Source organism: Sander lucioperca, chromosome 13, assembly GCF_008315115.2.
Source record: "Sander lucioperca isolate FBNREF2018 chromosome 13, SLUC_FBN_1.2, whole genome shotgun sequence".
Lineage (NCBI taxonomy): Eukaryota > Metazoa > Chordata > Actinopteri > Perciformes > Percidae > Sander > Sander lucioperca.
Window position 1 is genome coordinate 12,205,463 of NC_050185.1, and position 20,323 is coordinate 12,225,785.

General features: G+C 39.7%; 1 protein-coding gene across 4 annotated transcripts in view; it reads right to left on the reverse strand.

The window, feature by feature from the left end:
- ltbp3 (latent transforming growth factor beta binding protein 3) overlaps positions 1-20,323 on the reverse strand; it is a 38,740-nt gene that overhangs the window by 8,099 nt on the left and 10,318 nt on the right. For 2 of the 4 annotated variants that reach the window (XM_031320207.2, XM_031320204.2), the window contains exons 2-19: positions 13,663-13,929; positions 13,355-13,518; positions 13,155-13,260; positions 10,877-10,963; positions 10,586-10,702; positions 10,314-10,469; positions 6,734-6,841; positions 6,590-6,603; positions 6,440-6,509; positions 6,122-6,199; positions 5,159-5,287; positions 3,701-3,832; positions 3,479-3,607; positions 3,195-3,314; positions 1,734-1,856; positions 1,456-1,578; positions 1,117-1,236; positions 539-667 (exon numbers count right to left, since the gene is read on the reverse strand). In XM_031320207.2, the coding sequence (XP_031176067.1) occupies positions 539-667; positions 1,117-1,236; positions 1,456-1,578; positions 1,734-1,856; positions 3,195-3,314; positions 3,479-3,607; positions 3,701-3,832; positions 5,159-5,287; positions 6,122-6,199; positions 6,440-6,509; positions 6,590-6,603; positions 6,734-6,841; positions 10,314-10,469; positions 10,586-10,702; positions 10,877-10,963; positions 13,155-13,260; positions 13,355-13,518; positions 13,663-13,929 (2,172 nt within the window). The remainder of the gene's footprint in view (positions 1-538; positions 668-1,116; positions 1,237-1,455; positions 1,579-1,733; positions 1,857-3,194; positions 3,315-3,478; positions 3,608-3,700; positions 3,833-5,158; positions 5,288-6,121; positions 6,200-6,439; positions 6,510-6,589; positions 6,604-6,733; positions 6,842-10,313; positions 10,470-10,585; positions 10,703-10,876; positions 10,964-13,154; positions 13,261-13,354; positions 13,519-13,662; positions 13,930-20,323) is intronic. The other 2 variants (XM_031320205.2, XM_031320206.2) reach the window with 2 other exon arrangements.

Consider the following 20,323-nt stretch of genomic DNA (forward strand, 5'->3'; position numbering starts at 1 on the left):
TCCCTTCCGTGCTTCCTGAGTCAGAGACAGTCATGAACGCGCATTGTGGAAGTAGCCTACGTGCTAATGCTGCTGCGGTGATGGCTCAACCAAATCCTTCTTGTCGGTTATTGGCTGGAACACTGTTTGTTATGTTTCGTGGTGCAGGTTGGCGCAGTTTGTATTTGTTGCGGTCTGTGGAGCCTGGGCTGTCTACAGAGACGTTTTTTTACAGTGTGTTCAGGGGACAGGCAGCTAGCGGATAGTGAGGAGATGTTTGCTGTATGTGACAAAAAATGTTGTAGACACTTTGGGCTTTTTCATAAATGTGTGACATCGCTTCTTAGAGCACCTTTAAGTTTGTGACTTGGTTCATATAAAAATAGGATTTGGTAATATATACCAATACTTATAATTGTTTGGCTTTCAGGCCCTGCAGTTGGTTTAAACTAAAATGTTTTGGGTTTGGGACAGACAGGGATCAAATGTTCAGGCCTGGTTTAAGCTCTGGGATAAATGTGGGTCTACAGTCAAGCAGGAGGAATCAGAGCAGGCTTACCCTCACAGCTGTGTTTGTCCTCTGAGAGGACAAAACCGTGATTGCAGGCACACACATACGAGCCTGGTCTGTTCTCACAAGAGCCGAAGGGCTGGCAGAGACTTCTGTCTGCGGCACATTCGTCTATGTCTGAAAGGGAAATCACACATGCTGCTCTGAGTATTTGTTTCAATCCAAACACCATCTGAGTTGCAAACAAATTGATTTTGTTCTTTTTTCAACAGCTTTCATTTTTAAAGTAAGAAAACATTTGCTCACTGATATATTTGCTCAGACATTTTAAATATTGGCAAATGCAGTGTTCATAACATGTACATGACTTTTTACCCACAATGCAATTCCTCACTTTTTGTGAGATGTGTAAATTACACCTGTCAGTGATAACGCAAAGATAATGTTAATTATAAGGTAAGATAAAGATTACAAAAATAAAGATACTGTAAATAAAACAAAGGTTTAGACTGAAATTAGGCTTACCCTCTCCTGCATATAATTTTTTTTACTAGTTACTAGCAAAAAGACAGACAGCATCCTGTTTTCTGATAAAGGTCTGACCATAAAGTATTGAAGAGACTGACCTTGGCACCTCCTGCCTCCCACCAGTGTGTAGCCCTTCTGGCACTCGCAGTGATATGAGCCCATACTGTTGATACAGCGGCCCCTCTGACAGTTCGATGGCCTCTCACACTCATTGATATCTGAAGGGAAGGAAATAAAAACAATGTTGGAATGTGGTGAAAGCATGTGTGAGCAGAATTAATGAACTGGTCAAAACCAATCTGGACTCAGTCACACTTTATTTGGACAGTCCAGCGCTGATTGTTTTTATCAGTAAAATGAGTTTTGGGTGATAAATAATTGCATATCGGTTCCACTTGAACAGTATTAAAATACACGGTTTGTTGAATAATTCATGCCTTCGCAGTGGCTGCCTTCCTGTGTGCGCTGGTATCCCGGGTAGCACTGGCACTGGAAGGAGCCTTCTGTATTGATGCAGTGGCCATAAGCACACAGCCTGACGTCCTCACACTCATCAATGTCTGTTTGGGAGGAAAGAAAAACATGTGAAACACAACTTGTTTAATGATTGAGAATTCTTCATTACAACTTTAGCACCAAGCAGCCATTAAGTCAGTCAACTGCATAATTAGCAACTTAGTCTATGTCATGTAAAGGTTAGGTAAGCATTACTCACCACGGCAACCTTTGCTGTCTGAAGATGGGAGGAAGCCCTCGTTGCACAGGCAGCGGTAAGTACCAGAGAGGTTCTCACAGCGCCCGTTAGGACAGATGCCAGGCTTCTGACACTCATTAATGTCTGGTGAAACATGTTGGAGACATAAAAGGAAGGTAAATTACAGTGATTCAATAATATGTTTGTAGCAATGTTTTTTTTATTAGCTGAAATCAGCTGCACATTATTGACTAATTTTGACTGGTTGGTTTTAACAAGGCCTGATTACATTTTTTAGTATCATTACTCTAGTACAGATTCACAATATTGAATTGATTCCATAATTTCCATGATATTTTTCATACTAATATATTTTACATAATTACAATACTACTACTTTATATCCAGTTTGTTACTGTGGTGTGTCATTTCCACATATAGTGGGCTAAAAAACTGCTTTAAAGTGCTTATATTATGCTTTTTAGCTTTTTCCCTTTCCTTTATTGTGTTATATATCTTTTTTTGTGCATGTTATAGGTTTACAAATTGAAAAAGCCATAGAAAACACTGTTCACAAGCTGCTCCAAACAGCTCTATTGTAGTCCAGCCTTTACTTCCGTGACAATCGTGCGTCACTTTATAATGCTCGCCTAGCTGCTAATATGGCACTCCCTCATACTCTGCTTCTGACTTTATTTAAAACCCTTATTTATCCAGGTAGGTCGATTGAGAACAATTTTCTCATTTGCAACCTGTCACATTCATTCATACCTGGAAGCTGTCCAGTACAACCTGGCCACTGAGCAGCTCCACTGGAGCAATTGGGGTTAAAGGCCTTGCTCAAGGGCACCTTACCTAGCTACGTGCGAATCCCAACAAAGATGGAATAGAAGTGAGATGCCTCACTCTGTAGCTAAAACAGAGAGCTCAACACACAGGGTGAAAAGAGGAGCTACAGCAATGTGCAGTACAACAAAAATATGGTGTTTTCTGAAAATTAAACCATGTAAACCTATTCTGATATAACCTCTAAATACAATTATGAACCTGAAAATGAACATAATATGAGCACTTTAATACCTGATTTATTACATACAACACAATAAAATTAAAATATTTCCGAGTGTCTGAAACTATTAAAGTAGTAGAGGACAATTTATTCAAATGTGTAATATTTAGATGTTTTGCTGTAATAATGCCCAATACACTGGTTGGCTCAGGTTATGCACAATACTGGTAAACTGACTGAATTATCCTTCTGTGTACTAATGGGTATATATGGCTTCTTGTCTCACTGCTACTGCATAAATGTAGGTGAATTGCTGTGAAATGTTGTCCAAAACTCAATATTTTGCACATTACCAGTTAGATAACACAAATGGGAATGACATAGCTGCAAACACCTTTCACTGAAGGAGCAAGTTTTTTTTATTTATTTTTATTTTAGCATGATAATAATGCTCAAATAATTATTGTACTCACCATAACAGTTGCCAGTGCGGGCCTCGTAACCAGGCAAGCAAGGCACACACTCATATTTCCCTGGTGTGTTCTCACATTGCTCATTGGGACAAGTGTCGGGGTTCAAACACTCATTAATGTCTGGAATAAGTGAGAGGAAATTACATACAGATGATTTGAAAAACACACGCAGAGCACAGATGCAGGCATGTTATAGTGACACACACATGCTGTAATTAGTGTTTTGTCATTGGAGAGCCTGTGCACTAATATCTATACTGTCACAATAATCAGTGACTCTGTACCTTCACATGTTGGGTGACGGTGTGACTTGCTCCTAAAGCCGCTGTGACATTCACATTTATAAGAACCAGGCAGGTTCATACACTGGCCTCCAACACCACAGATGTCCTGCTTAGAGCACTCATTCACATCTATAAAACAGAAAAGGATAGAGCCAATGCAGGATCTGATAACTTCTAGGACAAAAAAACTTTTTAACATGGAAATCACTCAACCTAACTTACCTACACACTTGAGTCTCCCATGCTGCACCATGTGTTTATAGCCCTGACGACAGAGGCATTTGTAACCTCCTTCTATGTTGACGCAAATGCCTCTGCCGTAGCCACACGGTTCTGAGTCACATTCATTATCATCTGAACAACAGGAGAGAATGATTATGACTACAAATGACGGAAACAGTGTTGAATATTACAGAGGGTCATAGAGTGCAGAGGAAACAGTGCTCTGATTCCAGGAATGTTTTTCACCACCTATCCCAACATCATTCCTTCAGTGATAGTTAATGTCTCATGTAGTAGATGAACTGCCTCTTGCTACTGCAACTCCATTCAAATACATGAAAAAACTACACAGCTAATCTTACAAATCCAACAAGAAGCAGCGTAATCAATGTAATTCTATTTCTGGCTCGTAGGGACATTATTATGAACCAATCAAATAGAAATTGTCAGAGAAACTAGGTTAACCGTTTTAGCAAAAATGTCTTTTATGATTTATCTACTTTCACATTTTACTTAATTTTTTAATAAAAAAACATACACAAATCTTTAAATTAAATTGAAATGCTCTTAAAATGAAATTTAAGGGGTACAGCTAAAAAACATACAAACTAAAGCAGCAGATTACATTTTATCCTGAATTTAAGTCCAAAGTACAGGTACAAGTTCTTACAAAGCTGGATCCTACATTTCCCATGATGCAACTCAATAGCATATTTCATTAGTAACTCCTCACCCCCAGTTTGTGATGCAGGCTTTTTGTTACAATTGTTTTTATCTCTGAGACCAAGCCAAAATATTTTCTCAAACTTTGGAAAGCTCCTTTCAGAGCCACAAAATACATTATACAACTGTATAGTCGTACTCCTCATGACGAGTAAACTGACCTTGATGTAGGACCAGTGGAGTGCCCCTTTACCAAAGGTAAACACAAATATAGTTGAACAGGAAATACTTGAATTTAAAGCTAAATGAAAAGCTTTAACATCAAATTGTGGAAGCCAAAATAATTTCTGTAAATATTATGATGTATGCATTAATTGTGCGGACCAATAGGAGCGGTAATTATCTTTCTAGTTATAATTTCACAGGTCAATTGGCCTCAAGACATAAAAGGCAGGATAAGGATCAGGTTTAAATCTTTTCATTTATCATTCTTGCTATCCAATTTTGATTCAGAAAACAACCAACACAGAGTGACTACATACAAGAGCTGACGTTTTTAATGATGCTGATCTTAAGACAGTACCCATGTATATTACCCAGTAGACAAGATGAGAGCCACTGCTTAAAATTCATGGATGGGTAAGTTTTCCTCCTTCCTATCAATTGTATATCTATCTGTGAGAGGGAAATGTTTGCATGCCAGGGGACATCCATGCACAAGAAACTTGATGAGACATTTCTCATTGCTGTCCATCACCCCCTCCTCCAGCCACAGTCTCTACCATTGTCTCTTACCCTCACAGATGTTCCTCAGTGGATTGAGATGGTAGCCAAGGTGACAGTGACAGATGTGGCCGTTCAGACTGTTTTCACACTCTCCGTGACCACAAATGTTCCTGCTTAGACTGCATTCATCTGTCTCTGCTTCAAGGAGGGAACACAGGCATCATATATATACATGCATATATATATATATATATATATATATATATATATATATATATATATATATATATATATATATATATATATATATATATATGTATGTGTGTATATATATTATATGTGAAGCCCATGCCGTACCTAAATCCCTATATCTTTGGTCATGTTCACACTATTCAAGTTTTTAAAAAGCCTCTAGCTTTTTTATATCAAAGCCAATGACAAGTGTCATTCAGAAAGACAGAGTGAAGCTGCTTTATTGGATTTCTAAAAATCATAAATAAACACAGTTTCACAGATGTAGTAGTAGAAGGAGATATCCAACACCCCAAAAATATCCAACACTCCTTCAGGAATTTTTGTTTCTTTTTATGGAAAGTGTCTCACATAACCTGTTTTTTAATACCAGCACGGAACGTAGTTATGGCAACACTTGCTTCCATAAAACACAAAGAGTGTGAACATAGCCTTGAGGCTGGTTCATGCATCATGGTTAAACGCACACTACATGCAAAGTGTCCAAAATCGTCAGTTAAGCATTAAAGAAGCACGCATCTACTTCTATCAACAGGGATTGCCTCAGGGTCTAAATAAGTCTTTTGCGTGTCGTCATAAATTATGTTTATTACATGGAGAAAGTCAACATGTCATTTGTGAGTGATGGACCCAAAGCTCACCACAATATCTTCTCTTACTGGGGAATGTGGAGAGCTGGGTTTTCCAGTTTTGCATGAAACATGAACCAGCCTTTACAGAAGTAACTCTCTATAAGGTGAAAGCAGAATAGATGTTGGAGTCGGTTTGCAGGGAACTCACGCAAGACTTTTGTCTGTGTTTCGAAGGGGTCATTGCCTAGGGTCATTCGGATGATTGTTGGAGGGGTGGGTTTAACAACTGTGGATCCAGCAGAAGAGAGATGAAGTGGACAGACTTTAGGAGGAAATATGACATGTTGAACTTTAGTCCTGATATTTTTGTCTTCACCACACATGGGGAACATTTCTCTACACTAGTTGTCGTTGCAGGCAGTCAAAGTACATTAGGTATCAGTAACAAATACATTTTCTTTTCCGTTTCAACATGTTCTATCACTAGAGTTATGGAGTATGAATGTGGGGTTTGAGGTGAGTTTACCAGGCACACGAGGACTGCTGGTGGTGGTGGGAGACGGCTGTGCAGCAGTCACCATCTCTGGAGGCCTCTCCTGATTGAAAGAGATAGTCGATTTCACAACAGCAAAAATTTTAAATTAATAAATTATTAAAAACAGAAATAATGTCTTACCGGCTGCTTAGGTTCTGAAAGGAAAATAGATAGGGCGACATTACAAGTGTGAATTCACATGATCCGTACAGAGCACTCACAAGTAGAAATGTTAGAAATGTTTGAGGACTCCTGGGTAGAGTAAAAGCATATTCGAGCACTCACCCTCCTTGTCAGGCTTGCGGGGGAAGATGATGGGAGGGAAGGCCACGGTCTCTCTGATATTTTGGAGAAAGTATCCTTTCCCAGCAGGGCAGATCTTGCTGAAGGCCACTGAGCCCCATATGGAGAGATTGAATTAATTTTTACGGTTACTTTATTTCACTTTTTTAGAATATCACTATTCCAGCTTTTTGTTAATTCACTCTTTTATAAATTACATTCCTGTAATCTGACGCAACCTAAATTGTATAAAAAATGTCCATGACATCCAACCACTTCCACTTTGTTATTAAACTGTATGACAGTGTAGACAAATACAGATATTAAGTATAAAGTGTATTGAGAGCTCCAACTAGATGTATTGCTCTGTACCAGTGCACATTCACTATTAATCCAATACAGAAACAAGAATAAACCTCCGACATCATAAGTAACATAATAAGATGCAAGATTTGTTACATTCCTTGTATTAATATCTCAATATCTTATCTATTACATCTCCAGTTTTCAAGTTTAATAGAGTGCCATCAGACATGAAGAGTGAGAAACTCTTCTGATGAGCATTAACAAGAACTTGAGCTGCGTAAGAACTTACTGAGTAATCAACACAATATATCAAAATGAATGAGTATTCTGATAAAATAGTTAATTAAGATTACGCCACACATGGATGAGATTACTATGAACTGTACATTTTAAATCAGTAAGAACAGAAAATCTACATTAACAGGCAGTAAAGAATAGATAATGTCCCGCCTATCACGAACGGCAACTTGTTTATATATATATATATATATATATATATATATATATATATATTCTTTTTTTTAGATCAATTTTTTATTATTTTTATATATTTGAACATACAGAACAGACAAACACAATTGAACAAGAACAAAAACCCTCTCCCACCCCCCCACATTTCACTAGTCACCTCCTCTAATTCTTGTGACGCTGAGGTCATTAGGACTGATACTTGTGCTGCTGCGTTTTTCCATAGATCTATAGTCGATGATTTGGCTTTGTTAATCCTTGCTGTAGAGAGCTCAAGCATAACTATGTCTAGAAAATACGCCAACCACTGTTTTATACAAAGCAAGTGGGGGGGGGGGGAAATTATGTCCCAAACTGTCTCCCAATGAATTGCGTTCCCCTCAGGGCTCAGCTCTCGCTCCCATTTCCTTGCTATTGGGAGTTCTCCTATGGATACTTGCATCAGTTTAGCATAGATCTTGGATGCTAATCCTCTCACAGGAAAATCAACAAACCATTTAATAACTGGGTGCGGCTCAAGACTGTTTCCCCATGGCACTCCATAACATTTTAGGGCTGATCTTAAACGCAGATACAAGAAGAAGGATGTCCTGCGACCTCAAAACTAGCTCTTAGGTCTTCAAAACTCAACATACCTTTCTCATTGAATAGCTGGTTTACAGTATAAATGCCTCTGTCACTCCACTGCTTACAAGCAAAGGGTTTGTTACCAGACATTAAGTGTGTATTGTGCCAAATTGGGGTGTCCAGATGCCACTTATTAGTGTAGCATAATTGCTCATCCACCTGTTTAAATTGAGTCAATGTGTTGGTGATAATAGGGCCATATGCTAGCATACACATTTTTGGACACACACGTGCAAAGGCAAGGTCTTGCAGTCTTAGACTTCCAGTGAGGTTTTGCTTTATTTCTCTCCATGGGACTGTAGATGAGGGGTCCATCCACACTCTGAGGGCCCGTAGCTGAGAGGCTCTGTGATACACTTTAAGGTTGGGGAGGGCCAAGCCTCCCGTGTTTGAGGTACGTTGCAAGGTAGAGTATTTTAGCCTAGGTTGTTTATTATTCCAAATATATTGCCGAATTAAGGTATCAAGTTTCTTCCAGAAATTTATCGGTGGGGGTAAGGGGATCATTATACTTAAGAAATTCACACGAGGAACTATGTTCATTTTAACAACAGCAATCCTGGAGCGTAGTGATTCCGGCAACTCGCTGTAGGGATGCATGTATGGTGATGCCCAAATACGTAATTTTGCTTTGGGTTGGTATTGTTACACTAATGGTTGATGCCACATGCCTGTTGTTCAAAAAAAGAAGGTTAGATTTATTCCAGTTCATTTTATAGCTGGAGATTGAGTCAAATTCGTTGAAAATCATAAGAATTTTTGGAATAGAGTCCTCAAGATCAGCAATGTACAACAAAATATTGTATGCAAATAATGATTCTGAGCTGCTACTGGATTTAATATGGATATTACAAATTTTATTTTGCATTATGGCTTGGGCTAACGGTTCAAGAGAGATTGCAAATACCATGGGGAAGAGCGGACATCCCTGTCGCGAACCCCGCTTAATGGGAAACGGCTGAGAGTGCAATCCATTGGTTGAGACTATGGCCGTGGGATTCACATATAAAGTACACACCATGTCAATGAATTTGGCCCCCAAACCAAGCCTCTCCATTACTTGCCACAAGTAGTTCCACTTTAGGTGGTCAAAAGCCTTTTACCGCGTCCAGTGATAAAACTGCTGCCGTTTTTGGAAGGTGTTTGGCTTCTTCTATTACATGAAATAGTCAGCGTACATTGTCTGCAGCATGACGCTTGGGTATAAAACCTGATTGGTCGGGGTGGACTAGCTTCTTGATAAAGCACTATAAGCGGAGAGCCAGGACTTTGGAAAAAAACTTAATATCAGTCTCGATGACGCTGATGGGCCTGAAATTTAAGCAATCCGTAGGATCTTTACCCTTCTTTGGCATAACGGAAATCAGTGCGGTGTTGGTTTGTTGGTGGAAAGTACCCTTCTCTATGGCTGAAGTTAAAGCTTGTAAAATGGTAGGTCCTAATATGTCAAAATACTGTAGAAGAAGTTCTGATGGAATTCCATCCAACCCCAGTGTTTTCCCTTTTTTAACTATTTTTAATGCTGATTTAAGTTCCTCTGAGGTTATTGGTTGACCCAGTTCTTCTGCCTCTTCTGGGTCAAGAAGAGGCAGGTTTAGTTCTTTTAGGAACTTCTGGCACTGTGTCGGATCTGGGTTGCAGGAGGACTCATACAACTTTGAGTAAAAGGATTGAAAAATGGCGCTGATATCCTTAGGATTTGTTGAGATACCTCGGTCTGTGCGGATGCTGTTGATAGTAGCTCTGGATTCGCTTTGTTTTAATTTCAGAGCAAGCAATTTGCTTGGTTTACAGCCGTTAAAATAGTAATTTTGCCTTACTCTGTGCATTATGAACTCAGCTCTCCTTCTTAGCAGATCATTCAGCTCTGTTCGACTTGTGACTAGAAGAGTGTGTGTAGATTTAGAAAAACACGTCTTAAGAGATTGCTCTAACGATTTACAGCGTTCTTCCAACTCCGCTATCCTTGTCTCTCTTTTCCTCTTCAAATTGACTGCGAAGGAGCATGTAAAATCTCTATATAAAATCCTTTAGTTGCTTGCCATGTATATGCAGGGTCAGAAACTGAGTCGGTATTAATTTCTTATAAATTCAGCCAGTTTGGTAACTTGTTTATATTTAATATTTCTATATTTTCTCAGCCTGCAAATGCAACTGCTCCTCTCTGTCTCCGTCCACTCACCTGTGCCCACCTGAGGACATCTTTCACAGTTGTGGCCCCAGGCTTTGCCCACCGTGCAGCAGCACATCTCCTGGGTGAGGTGGGTGGGCAGTGCGTGCTCGCAGCCCCTCGCCTCGGACGCTATCCGGAAGCACTGAGCCTGCTCAGCAGGAGACTCTGACAGAGGAGACAACAGGGATTTATTTAGGAATTCCCACTATGGAATAAAAATATTATGCCACTCAAGTGGATATTCAGAAAAAGCAGAAGACCCAGAGAGACCTCTCACTCACCAACACATCGATTTCTGTCCAACACCAAACCGGCCTTGCAGGAACATTTGAAGCTGCCCAGTGTGTTCAGGCAGTCTCCATTCTGACAGACGCCCTGCATGGAGCACTCGTTGATATCTTCAAGGTTGGAAGGTGGTGTGTAAAAATGAAAAGGGTATTTTGATATACTGAAAAGTATGATATTGCTTTATCACACAGGAACTGTAGCTTTAATAAGTACATTAAACTGAAACAACTCCCAAACTGAGCAACAGTATGTACTGGTTATAAGTTACATCCTGCCCGTGTTACCTTGACAGTGAGTGCTGTTGAATCTTTTATAGCCTTGCGGACAGGTAGAGCCGTAGTCTTCCACAATGGTATGCTTGACTGATGCATCTGAGGGAGGAGAAGACATGGCAAAGCACAGAGGGAAAGGTAAGTAAAGCTTGAGTGAAATATTGTTTCTGGAATGAGAAGGGCTGTGGGTAAAAACTGTAAAAGCTCTACCCAATAATTTGCTTACTAAAATAGTTTGAATGGAACACTTTGAATTTCAGCTCTTGTAAGTATTCAGCCTGTGAAAAGTGAAGAATTTCCAAAACCAACTTCTATAGTATCTGGAAATGAAGTCAGGAAGCTTTTCAGGATGTTTAGGTTATATTTAAGCACCCACGTGATGTTTTCCTGAATCCCCTGCATTGGAGGTACAACTGACAATTTTTGTAATTTTCTAAAAAAAACAGACAATTCAACAACATCCACTTTATACAGTCATAGTGCTAGGTGTGCAGAGGTGTAAAAGTAAGCAAGGTTTGAACCTCTCTCTGAAGCACTTTGTTTAAATTCTTCACACAACTACTTCCGTCACTGTTAATGTGTACAATTGACTGTATCACCATGAAAGCCTTTGAGGAAGGACTTTCTGAGGTGTGAATGTTTTTGCGATTCCCCATTTGTTGCTTCTAAATCTGACTAATTAACACGCTGTATTATTTATCTGTATGTAAACAAAATCTAAAAATGACAAGTTTTGGTTTCCAGCAAGAAAGCAAGTAAATACCGTTTTTCCCAAAATGTCAAACTATTCATTTAATATGTGTATTAATTAGTCTAAAACATAAAAACAACATACTAAGCTTCGTTACACACAGTCACATTATTGAGGCAGTTGTATTTATGGTGATGATGCTGTTACAGTGTAGAAGCTACTGTAGCCAACTTAGACAAGCAAAAGTTTGACATTTCGAGAAGTACACTTATTCACTTGCTGGCGGAGAGTTAGATGAGAACATTGATACCGCTCTCATACCTGCCTGCTAAATATAAGGCTACAGCCAGCAGGCAGTCAGCTTAGCATAAAGACTGGAAACAGGGAAAACAACTAGTCTGGCTGTGATAAGGCTGCTGGTTTCATATTTGCTGTACAGATATGAGAGTGGTATTCACATTTAACTCTCCTCCCAGAAAGCAATTTATCATGTTTCCCAAAATGTTAAACTACCCCTTTAACATTTTGGCCCGGTTTTATGATGATATGTCAAACTAAGATTTTCTTTTCTTTTTTCTTTGCCTTTCTTGTTCTTTTCTAATGACGGACAGATGTTTTTTTTATGAGGGCATTTGATGAAGTGTAGCTCATCACAGAATAGAAAAGTCTTTCATGAGGTTTGAACTCACAATGCATTATTCTTGTTCTTACCCTAAATGCGCCTTGAACCTCTAACACTGAAGAATGTTCATCTTTCCATGAGGGAGTACAAACATGTAAGGCAGTTTTATTAGAGAGCTGTGGGAAGACTGCACTCACACAAACATTTTTAAAACACAATGAAAAGAGGGGAAAGATCACATCTCACTTTTGCCATTTTCAGAAAAAAAACAAGGAGCTTATAAATGGATATGAATGTCACAAAACAGACACCACTCTGGGCAGGAATCCAGTTATCTGAAGACTAACCAGACGTACTGTATCAGGTTTTGTGAAAGGCTGCATTGTCTGAGTCAGAACTGAGAGACGGAATAATAGCGGAGTGGAAAAACGTGAGTAGCCAAGATTTTCTTGAAATTCAATCTCCAGCAATGTGATGACAGTCCTGCACTGGGCAGGCCCATAGGAACATGCTTAAGTAGAGGGTTATTTTCCACATTCTCTTTTTCTGTCTCACAGTCTGTGTGTAATTCCTGTAATTTCTTCCGTTTTCTCCTTACCAACCGTTAACACACTCCCTACCCCACCTCACCACTAACTTTCATGTACACATTTTTATGGAAGTATGAAGTGATTGTTTTAATCCAGGGCCATAATTTCAGAAAGTGAAAGGAATAAATTGTAGGGAATGCTTGACATTTTTGGCTCAATAAACAATAATTTATTCCCAGGAACACACAAGATGTAGATCAGATCAAAACCGACCATGGACTACTTTAAGAAAACAATTTGCTGCACTGAATAGAAAGACTACATTAAAGAGTAAACAAATAGTGGATGACATCTACAAAGCTGAAACAAGTGAATCAGAGCAGCTTGAAATTGAAGTAAGACGAAAATTCAAAGCAAAACGATTTCTTGAAGCACACTGTAACTCACTTGGTAGTTTGGGGCACTGATAACACTTGTTTTGTCCCCATGAATTCCCCACACTGCCACAGCAATCCTCCTGATTGGTCAGAACAGGAAGCGGTGTGCTGTTGCACTAAAGCAGACGAGACAGAAAAGTGTTATCTGTGGAAATGACAAAACAAAATCTTCCAGGATTGTCCATCACTGCAGCATGTGTATAAACTCACAGCTTGTTTGGGTGTGGTCTCCTGGAAGCAGCGCCCCTTTGGTTTGTGTCTGGCAGGGATCGGGCGTGGCCCTGTTTTGTGAGGAGGCTTGACATCTGATTGGTCGAGGGGTTGAATGACTACAGAGGTGTCTGGCGTGTGGTGAACACGAACATTAAACTGCACTAAAAAAAGGAAGACACAAAATGCATCACAAATATATATATATATATATATATATATATATATATATATATATATTTTCCCCATCAATCAAAATCAAGAGAGATGCAAAGGTTTTGGCATTAACTGTAGTGAATGATACATACCTTCAGATGAGTGTGACATGGGTAGGGTGATAACAGAGTGTGTTTGTGTCAACTGGGTACGCCCTATGCTTAATTGCTCCACTAGTTTCTGGCCGTCTGGCTTCAAAGATATGGGATAGACAGGCTGCTTGTTGCCTCGCGCTGCCTGAGCTTGCTGCGTCTGCTGGAGTGGAAACTGGCAGAGCCGACCGGTGAAGCCAGGCGGGCATAGGCAGTGTTTCCTCGAGCTGCATACTCCTCCATTCATACACGTCAGGGGACACACAACTGCAAAGAGAGACAAGGGGAGAGTTGTCATACCAATACGGGCAGAGGGTCAACAGTTCATAGCTATGAATCACATCAGATGAGAGGAAAAACGAAAAGCTTACACACATGAGCAACACAAGCAAATAATGAGTTATAAAAAATAAAAAAGAGTTATTCATGAGTCTCATCAGACTGGAATTGCTCATTTTGGATCCATTCACCTCAGAGGCAGACTGAGCCTGATGATTTGTGCTATGTCACACAAATACAGCAGACAGACAGAAATGTTTGTGGCATGATATTCACATTGAGCTGTAGCACTGTAAAAGTCACATCAGCTTGATGGACTAACAGGTCATACCAGCCAGTCAGCAGCAGCAGCATCTGAAAGTCATTGATCTGTTCAACAGCTTTATTCTGACATATGGGAAAGATCTTGAAATCTATGGGAAAGCTGCTGGCTGGAGAGAGATTCATGGCATATACAGTATTCCCTGCGGTTTTATTGGGTCTCCCATGGTGTTTGTGTTAAGTCCAGTTGTTTCCCACAATAGAACAATCAGAGGAAAGAGAGAGAGAGAGAGAGAGAGAGAGAGAGAGAGAGAGAGAGAGAGAGAGAGAGAGCAGGGCTGTGGGGGAAACTGCAAGGAAGTAATGAGAGGAGAGATGTGAGAGAAAACAGAAACCTAAGAATGCTACTATAAGTACTACTATGACCGCTAATGAAGTAAGTAATAGTAAAAGCTCAGTCAGGAAGGCCACCTCATCGCAGCAATCCTTACACATGCTAGTGCTAGGTAATGTCTAAAACCTTGGGGCATTTGAGCCAATATCCCTGAGTGTGTTTTGATATCTTCCTTTGAATGTATGTTTAAAGGTCTAATGTGTAGGAATTTCTCCCATCTAGCGTTGAGCTCATATATCGCATCTCTCTCACACCACGCAGTTCAAAGTACGTATTACAGCTACGATAGCCTTCACGCTTCAAAAAGCCGGTCTCTTGCTCTTTTCAATATCCTTTTTCTTTTTCTGGGCGAAGAAGAAGACTCCTGTTCCTGAAATTTGGATTTTGAATACGTGTGGTCCTCCATGTTTCCTTCTTCAAACTTGACGGGGCCAGGAAGCTACGATACCCATTAGCAGCATTAGCAGCACCTGTGAGTTTATCATGTGACAGCGAAAATGCGAAAGGCGGAGCAGTATGTCCTGTATGTCCCTTACCGGCTAACGTATTTCAAGATGGCGCATGAATATGGAGTGTCTACCCCAGTTCATACAAATGCAAATGTAAAATTTCAAGCCAAAAGGAATACTTGGAATTGATGGTGGTGGAAAATATTCATGAAAAAGGAATAGTTTGTGAACGGGCAACACAGATTTTGATAATGAACAACTAAACACGTTACCCACTGGACCTTTAAGTATGTATAGGCATATTTTCCAGCATTTTTTTGTCATTCAATCAAAGCAGCCAAAACTAAGAACTTAAAACAGCCAAGTACTTAAAAACAAAATACAGTAAATATCTGATTAAAGCTGAAAGGATTAATCGATTAGTCGATAGATAGATAGATAGCTAGATAGATAGATAGATAGATAGATAGATAGATAGATAGATAGATAGATAGATAGATAGATAAATGAGGAAATTCGAAATTAATGTGTACACAAGAGAGAGTAAATGAATCTGCACCAATCAGACTCCAAGAAGTTTGCGGTCAATAAGTCCCTAGCTTTTACACTTGTTGTACAAATTAAACAAATTACACGTAACATGTTAATTGGTGAGCTTTAGAGGTGCTGGGTTTTGTTACAATTTGGCTAACTGTTTCCAGTCTTCATGTTAAACTGTAGCCTTATATTTAACGAACAGATATGAGACTGGTATTAATCTTCTAAATCTCCGCCAGAAAGCGAACATGCGTATTTTCCAAAATGTCAAAATAATCCTTTCAGCAAAAAGGCCAGAAATTGAGTGGTCCAAGCTTTGGAATTGGGACTGTTTATCGGACAAAAAAAAAGCTATTTTAGATGTCACTTTGGACACTGGGACACTATGATGGACATTTTCAATCTCAACTAGTGAAATTTTGTAGATCAAATATAGGCAGATGAATTAATAATGAGTCACAGCGATATGTTTGATAAAAGAAGACAAACCCGACAAAGACGTCAACTTCAGTATTTGATTCTCATTTTCACATATCAGTTCAATACTCAGCCCTTGAGTTTTCCTATTTGTCCAGTCAGTTCACTACACATTATTTGTGTACCATAGTTTTACTATGGTTACAGTCAAAACATTTATCCAGCAAAATACCTCTTCCTCCTTGCCAACCCCTGCTTAACATTGAGGGTTATGGCCTTTCTTTAAGTCCATCATCTCTCTTACATCATCTCTCTATCATCACTTATTTTCATCCAGTGCTGAGGTTTACACCAAAGTAACATGTATCATAAAACACAATTATTTCAATTGTACATGTTGTTTTCTATGTATTGAACAACTACTTCTGCTTCCATTGCTATTACTTTAAATATAACCATTACAACTATAACTATTACAACAATCACTATCTACCAGTACTCTGCTATGATAACTTTTATTGGTACGTTGCAATTTAGCAATTTTACTTTTCCTTTTGGTCCATTTGGCCTTTTTTACCTGCCTGGCCAGTAAGCATGCTCTCGGTGTGGTCATGATTTGATGATGACTATTAAAGTTCACATTGCTACTTGTTGCCATTTGGAGCTGCCAAAACTGTGATGTTTTAGCTACAAAACTCCATCCTGAAAGAGGAGAGGAGAGGAGAGGAGAGGAGAGGAGAGGAGAGGAAGAGGAGAGGAGAGGAGAGGAGAGGAGAGGAGAAAGAAAAAAGTAAAACCTAAAGAAAAAAAGAAAAAAACCCAACAAAACCTGTTGAGGAGAGGAGAGGAGAGGCCTTTTTCTGCTGCCGAGCCAAGTGTGCACATATGGAAGTAATTAGATGTGGACTTCCAGGGAGTCTGGGCTGTGGCGTAATTGGGGGACTAGATCACTTTAAACACAGCAGGGACATCCTCACAAAGTGAAAGTATGGCAGAAAAATGGAAGGACCTCAATGAAACACACGACTAGTGGAGTACAATTTTTAAATCTGTAGCAAGATGGATCCCTTCAGAAGCAGCCTTCCACTACCTAACACCATGTGACAGTGGTCTTTAACCACTAGGACTGAGTGCAGGCAGCATGAGTGCAGGCAGCAACATGCAGAATCAAGCTGGAAGACTCAGGCATGGCAGAAAAAAAGAAGGTGAGCAGCACAGACTGTAGAAGACTGTATGAAGTTTCCATGTCTCAGATTTCATCTCAGTACTGGATTTAGCATGAGAGGAAACTGGGAAAGATGCGGGGGTTGAAAATTAGGTTTGCAGTCAAGAAAAGAAGCTCTTTCCAAACGCGATTACACAATCTAAACCCACAGAGACGACATACTGTAGGGAAAGTCTGGGCTGAGGCCCCGTCTGGCTGGGAAGGTGTCTGAATGAGACCAGCACTCTGATGCAGCACAGTCTGGGTCAATGCCACATGAAAGAACACAAAGGAAAGGAGGGAAATCATATTCCAGATTTGGGCTAATATTTCTCGGGTGTGGACAGGGGTGGGGGCCGTGAGAATGAGATCTGTGTGTGATGACATGCAACACACAGTGCAAAGTACAATACACAGCTGCCACTGCCAGCACACCTCTTAATACAATCCTGACAGATACTGATTCAAATACATCAACACAAAAAATCTGCAGGTAGAGCACCGATCTGATACCCTTGCTCTCTTTTTCTCAAATTTAAAATATGTACATCTCATGTGGAACAAACTTGAATTATCTCTATGTAGGTAACATGAGGCGCATGGCTGTTATTTCTGTGTCTGATCAATTTCACCATGACTCATGAAACTCTGTTTTATCCATTTCATGTGTCGACGCAAACAGGAAATATACAAAAAAGAAAAGTGTTGGAAGGATGTTTTTGTCTCAGTGTGCAATTTGTGTGCAACAGTGAAATAGCCTACTGTATGTCTACGGGATCAATATTAGGAAATCTTTGTGCTTCTGTAGTTGTGCAAAGTGAGATGGCAGCACTAACTGAAATACAATTTGTAACTTATGTAACATTATTTATAAAGTCTCCATTTTCACTATAAACACAGAATTATTACAAATCAAATATTTCGTTAGTGCTCAGGTAAGCTGCTTCATAGACAGCCAGGAATTCAAAAAGCTAGCTTCTTTTTTTGTGACTGTTTTTCTTGAATTTTATTAATAATGTTCTTAACATGTTACTTGTTGCTAACATGTTTTCAATCTGCCCACAGAGCCATAATATTACAGCAAATAGAAAAATAGAATAGAATTTCATTTTTGTAATCAAACTAAAGCTCTCAACAACAGGTGGTATTACAACTGCACTTCATGCCTATATTTCCTGATTATTGGATTCTGTTTAAATTAGCTGTCTCATGTCGGTTTGTCATCAGAGCTCCAGGAGGACTCAATCATTTGTATGTTATAATAACATACATTGGCTGTTCTCACATCTGCCTCCTTCATTTAAGCTCGAGCCACACTGGCGATGCACTGGCTAATGTTTTCTGCAGATCTTATATGTGAATGGGTGTGTTCATCAGTGTGTGTCAGTGTGTGTTTGTGTGTGTGTGTGTGTGTGTGTGTGTGTGTGTGTGTGTGTGTGTGTGTGTGTGTGTGTGTGGGTGTGTGGGTGTGTGTGTGTGTGTGTGTGTGTGTGTGTGTGTGTGTGTGTGTGTGTGTGTGAGAGAGAGAGCCATTAAGTGGAGGGTGTACTGTCTCCTGGAGAGCCGCTGTGGTTGAGTGACTGCACCACATTACATACTGGAAAGAGCACAACACTTAAAAGCTGAGATTATAACAAGGATTTTACTTTCCAGCGGACTTTCCCTTTAAATCATCACCTCGGAGTTCATTAGCAGGATTTATGATCCAAAATCGCTCATTGACTCTCCTTGTCAGTTACCTTAGCGTCTCAGAAGCAGCCACGCTGTGTGTTGTACCACGCCTTTGTCTTTAAGGATCTAACACATTCCTGAGACAAGAGGTGGTGTGTTATTAAAAATCAAACGCACCTAAGAGTTATTTGGTGGTCTGAATGAATGTGAGGCATGAGCAGGCTGAATAGCGGGGGGAGGGACTTGTATATGTGAAGCAGTTGTGTAATCATCATGAACCTTACGTATTTTCCACATGTCAAAGAAAATGGAGGAAGTTAATAATAATCCAGGATCCCATTAAAAGATGACTCATCCTCTATCTATGGAATTTAGATCTGGACAAAGTAGTAATTCAATACCTTTGCTCATTGAATGAAGACACATTGTACTGTCATTAAATGTATTTTACCATATATGGATTCAGTCAGCAAAGAGAACATTCAAAGTTGACTTAATTCTTTGCTGTCGTGGGTTTGAAACCTAATTTAATATTGTACGTCGGCTTGCAGGTACACTCCAAGACTGCCAGGAAGCGTATCATTTTCCCATGCAGCACTCACTCCAACTAGAAGAGCGAACTGAAGTGAAAAGAACAAGACAAAAAGACTTGGGCTGGGGGGGGGGTCTTTGTCTTTAAGCTCTTCTCGTCAGAGTGTTTCATGTGACATACAAGTGAGAGCTTCTTCTTCATAATGTCATGATTTACTCCGTGAGGAGAAAGACAGATCTCTTCACAGCATGAGATAGCAGAGGGAACATAGCTTTGTCGTAAACTGTATATCATATAGCTGGGAAAGGGTGGGAATAAAGCAAGACGAGGCAGAGATGTAAAATCCAGAGGATAAAAAATATAATGTGACGTTTCAGTGGGATTATTGTGATTCCAAGACACTTTTTTCCCCCTTAAAGAAAAACATACTGTGCATTCCTCAACTGCTAAGTAAGCAAGCCTAGTAGACACCATGTATGTCCATGAGAACACATAAGGACAGACTCAGACACATTTTTCATATTTTCACTAAATTACAGGTAATAAATTATAGTGGGAAAATCCTACTACTCTGTCCTTTTTTTGCAAGCTGAACAGAAAAATGTCTTTGCACAAGCACAACTGTGTGTAATCACAAATAGAAAGAAAGAAAGAAAGAAAGAAAGAAAGAAAGAAAGAAAGAAATAAAGAGGAAAAGTGGCCTCTGAGTGCCCTGTGACCACCCACCCACCCACTCACTCCTGTCTGTCTGGAGATGACTCATCTTCAGCCCTCTCCCTCCACAGCGTCCGCACCCTCCCAGCACAAAAACAACAAATTACAGCCCTACAAACCACAGTTGAAAGGCTCCCCAGCTCACTGTACTGAAAGCTAGTGCAGACATCATCTCTCACCATACAGATGTTACAATGGCCTGA